Source organism: Sinocyclocheilus rhinocerous, unplaced genomic scaffold, assembly GCF_001515625.1.
Source record: "Sinocyclocheilus rhinocerous isolate Xijiao unplaced genomic scaffold, SAMN03320098_v1.1 scaffold18, whole genome shotgun sequence".
Lineage (NCBI taxonomy): Eukaryota > Metazoa > Chordata > Actinopteri > Cypriniformes > Cyprinidae > Sinocyclocheilus > Sinocyclocheilus rhinocerous.
In genome coordinates, this window is record NW_015635050.1 from 129,105 (window position 1) to 133,183 (window position 4,079).

Genomic DNA, 4,079 nt, shown 5'->3' on the forward strand with positions numbered 1-4,079 from the left:
CACACTTTTTTTTCAGTACTTTTACTTTTTTTTCAGTATACCTTGTGTATTATTTTTAGCCAGTTGTTAAGTATCTCAATATCTATGTTCCTTAGTTTTCCACATTGCCTGTTGAAATGATCCTCTCAGTTGCCCTTAATTTCCACTTATTCAAGCAAATATGTTCCCTCTCTTTAGTGTTATGTGTAAAAGTGATGTATCCTTCCCTGTTACAATTCTACAGATATGAGGAAGATATCTGTTTTTATGTTGTTGCTTTGAAGTTTGTCAGTGACTCTTCTAGGACAGGAGTTATGCTTGAGTGTTATTTTAGTATTACTATTAAAGTATTTATTCAAATTATAGCTTTTTACATTTTCAGTTCCCATCTTAATTTTAGTTTGAGTGATTTTTATGATGTGCTTTTTGTTTCTATTTAGATTTAATATTTTTTTTTGTTTCAGCTTTTAGAAATGTTGGTACTTAAACTTTTAGTTTGTTGCCAAGGCAACCTGTTTTTAAGTTTTGTGTAAATTTTTCATCTAATATTTATATATTTTTATTTCAGCTTTAAATCAATTAATTAACCTGATTTGTGAAATAAATTAGGCAGGTGTGCAAAACATACAGCACTCATAATACCGGTATTATCATAAGTATTACATTCAATTTGACAAACAAAAGTTCTAAAAAATGTCTTGACGGCATATATTACCTCTTCACTCAGGACTCTAGAGAATTAATCTGACGTGACATTAGGTCAAAACATTTTATTTTGTACCTATATGTCTTGAGTGGGTTTCTTAGTGTGTGCCAGTCAAGCACACGGAAGGTTACACCTCTAAAATAGTAGAGGCACTGCTGAGCACATCTGGAATTTCCCCTTTTCAAACAGGAAAGACAAGCTCATGACACTATAAAAGGGCCGTCTCAAACAACCTGCCCAGAGTGAGAAGAGATTTGTAGTGCTGAACACTCAGAGAGATATTTTCATAACAATTTTTACTGGAGCTTGAAGCACAAAGGGACTGCGAACAGATACAGAGTCTGTTTACCCAACGATAATTCACTGCTTTCCACAGCAATCAGGTATTGTTGAATTCATATTTAAGATGTTTAAACATTTACTTTGTGTCTGTATATTTGTATAATTTAGTTAGAGTAATCAGGGGTGAAAGTCCTTTGAAATGACTGCTAAAAATTAATAAGTCCATCAAAATCAACTTGATCTTATCATTGTTTTTATATTTTATAGGCAGTACCAAAATGGCAGAGCAACAGACCTTTTCTATTCAGAACCGTGAGCGAATCCAGGCAGTGGAGAGCACCTTTGGCCGCACTAGAAAGATGCTTCTAAAACTGGGGCGTATTCTGGTGGGAGAGGGCTGCTTGTTAAAGCTGTGCAGACGTGGACCCAAACCCAAAGTGTTCTTCCTCTTCAATGACATTTTGGTCTACGGTAGCATCATGGTGGCCGGTCGCTGGAACAATAAGCAGAAGATCATTCCTTTGGAGGATGTGCAGCTGGAAAATCTGGAAGACGGAATGGCTATGCCCAACCAATGGCTCATCCGCACACCACGCAAGTCTTTCTACGTGTCGGCGGCCTCGCCTGAGGAAAAAAACGTGTGGATGGGACACATTGAGCAGTACAAGTCCCTCCTAGTGCAAGCTAAGGGCCTCCCCACTGACAATGCTGCAGGGAACTTCGCTGCCACCTGGATCCCTGACATGGCATCAGCCATCTGCATGCGCTGTTCAAAGCGATTCAACGTTGCCAATCGGAGGCACCACTGCCGGAGGTGCGGTTATATAGTATGTAGAGCTTGCTCAAAGAGCCGGGCCTTGATGCCGAACATCTCCTCCAGGCCGGTGAGAATTTGCCGGTCCTGTGTGAGCAGCGTTCATGAGGGAAAAGAGCAAGGAAATAAGAGAGCTAAGGGTAAGCACTGGAAGAAGAACTCCGTAGAGGACACGCCAGCGCTACCTGAGTTTGAGACGTCCAGTGATGAGGAGTCCAGTGAGCAGGGGTACCAGATGCCCACCAAGTGGTTCAAGAGCCCGGAGGATGAGGATTACTCCCCATACTGCTACATAAAGCCCGAGCACAGGAATCCTCCCGTCAGTGGACTCTGAACTTGACAGATGTGAAAAAGTATTATTATGAACTATGCTCGAACTCATCATGCGTTGCACCTGTTTAAAAAACAGAAGCACAATAGCAGTAACGTAGTAGACGAATAGCAGTAATTATGTATTTTGCACAAACGTATTTGAGTCACTTTTGCGACTTCTTTTTTGCACTTGCATTTTTTTGTATTTGTATGTATGTATTTTTGAAAGTATGTATATCTAAATTCATTGTATAACAAATGTTTATATTATAGCTTATATATATATATTAAGGGAACAATGTGACTTTTGCAATCAGTACAATAAATTATCATTATTATAAAATACTTTGGTGAGTGTATTAAACACACCATTCTTTGTGACTGTACATGTTTATTTATAAACTGAAGAAAGTATTTTTGAAAGTATGTATATCTAACTTCATTGTATAACAAATGTTTATATTATAGCTTATATATATATATATTAAGGGAACAATGTGACTTTTGCAATCAGTACAATAAATTATCATTATTATAAAATACTTTGGTGAGTGTATTAAACACACCATTCTTTGTGACTGTACATGTTTATTTATAAACTGAAGAAATAATTAAAACGGTCCTAAATTCTAACAGTGTGGATTATATTAAATTTGGTATGTTCAACAGAAGCATTCTCACTTCTAAGACCTATGGCGATTAAGTTATCAAAGAAAGTATTACCAAGTTGCATGACTGATCATGTATCTTACAGTGGACCCTTTTCACAGACTGATTTCCACAATAACTAATTTAATAAAATTAATTAAATGTAATCATAAAGTTATTATTATTATAATATTTTCATTAAAAAGTAGAATGATATACATTATACTCTATATTATTATATTATGTTACCCTTGCATTAAAATCAAAACAAAATAGACACACACACACAAAAGTCTACAGAACATCCAGTTACATTTTCTGTTATATTGTAACACTAGCATGCACAGAATTAGAGATAATCTAGATTGATATTAATGGAAATAAATGGATAAAACATTAAAAAATCTTGAAAGTAGACCATGTTCTTTTTCAGGACATAATTGTAGAATTTTAATCCAGGTGACACACCTGACTGATCATGTATCTTCAATAAATCCCATCATTTACATGGTTTTGAGAGTGACTTTGGATGTGAAGAGGAAGAATTCAGTTTTGAGAGTTTGTTTGGTTTAAACTTTTATAATTTAAAGTTAAAATTTAAAGATACACTACTAAGTGCTTGAACATTTTTTTTCAAAATTCTGTTTTTTACAGATTTAAAAACTAAAGGGCAGGGATATTGTGCACTTCAAAAGGAGTCGAAATATCATAATTGTGAGTTATAAGCACACAAATTGCCAAGCAAATCATACTTACAAGTGGAAAACTCTGAAGATAATACACAAGTCGATATATGAAACATGGTGGAAACACTTATCTATTAGTAGCTTATAATGTAATTTATCTAATATATAGAGATGTGGACTCTAGGAGGAAACCCCAGGTTCATAGAGTCATTCAGGTTCCAGGCCAGTTGCACAAACATAGACACTATGTTAAGACTGTGTCTTAAAAACTAGTTTGACCAACTAGCAGTTAGCCAAGGGGTAATCAGTCTTACTTTTTGGATTCACATTAGACCAATCTACCTTTTTGTAACTGACTTTAAACTAACTAACTGACTAAAAAAGTCTTGAAGAAAAGAAATTAGATAACTAACTTTTTAAAGGGGTCATATGATGTTGCTAAAAACAAAAGAACATTATTTTGTGTATTTGGTGTAATGAAATGTGTTTATGCGGTTTAAGGTTCTAAAAACATTATTTTCCACATACTGTACATTATTGTTGCTCCTCTATGCCCCGCCTTTCTGAAACGCGTCGATTTTTACAAAGCTCATCGGTCTGAAAAGCGAGGTGTGCTCTGATTGGCCAGCTATCCAGTGCGTTGTGATTGGCC

The 4,079-nt window shown here is 35.5% G+C and overlaps 2 protein-coding genes across 2 annotated transcripts in view; both read left to right on the forward strand.

The window, feature by feature from the left end:
* Positions 1-4,079, forward strand: part of pop4 (POP4 homolog, ribonuclease P/MRP subunit) — a 10,800-nt gene that overhangs the window by 4,803 nt on the left and 1,918 nt on the right. The window lies entirely within an intron of this gene.
* Positions 849-2,390, forward strand: LOC107746481 (pleckstrin homology domain-containing family F member 2-like). Its single transcript, XM_016560706.1, has 2 exons — positions 849-1,068; positions 1,235-2,390. Exon 2 carries the CDS (start codon positions 1,246-1,248, stop codon positions 2,113-2,115), a length of 870 nt encoding a protein of 289 aa, XP_016416192.1. The 5' UTR covers positions 849-1,068; positions 1,235-1,245; the 3' UTR covers positions 2,116-2,390.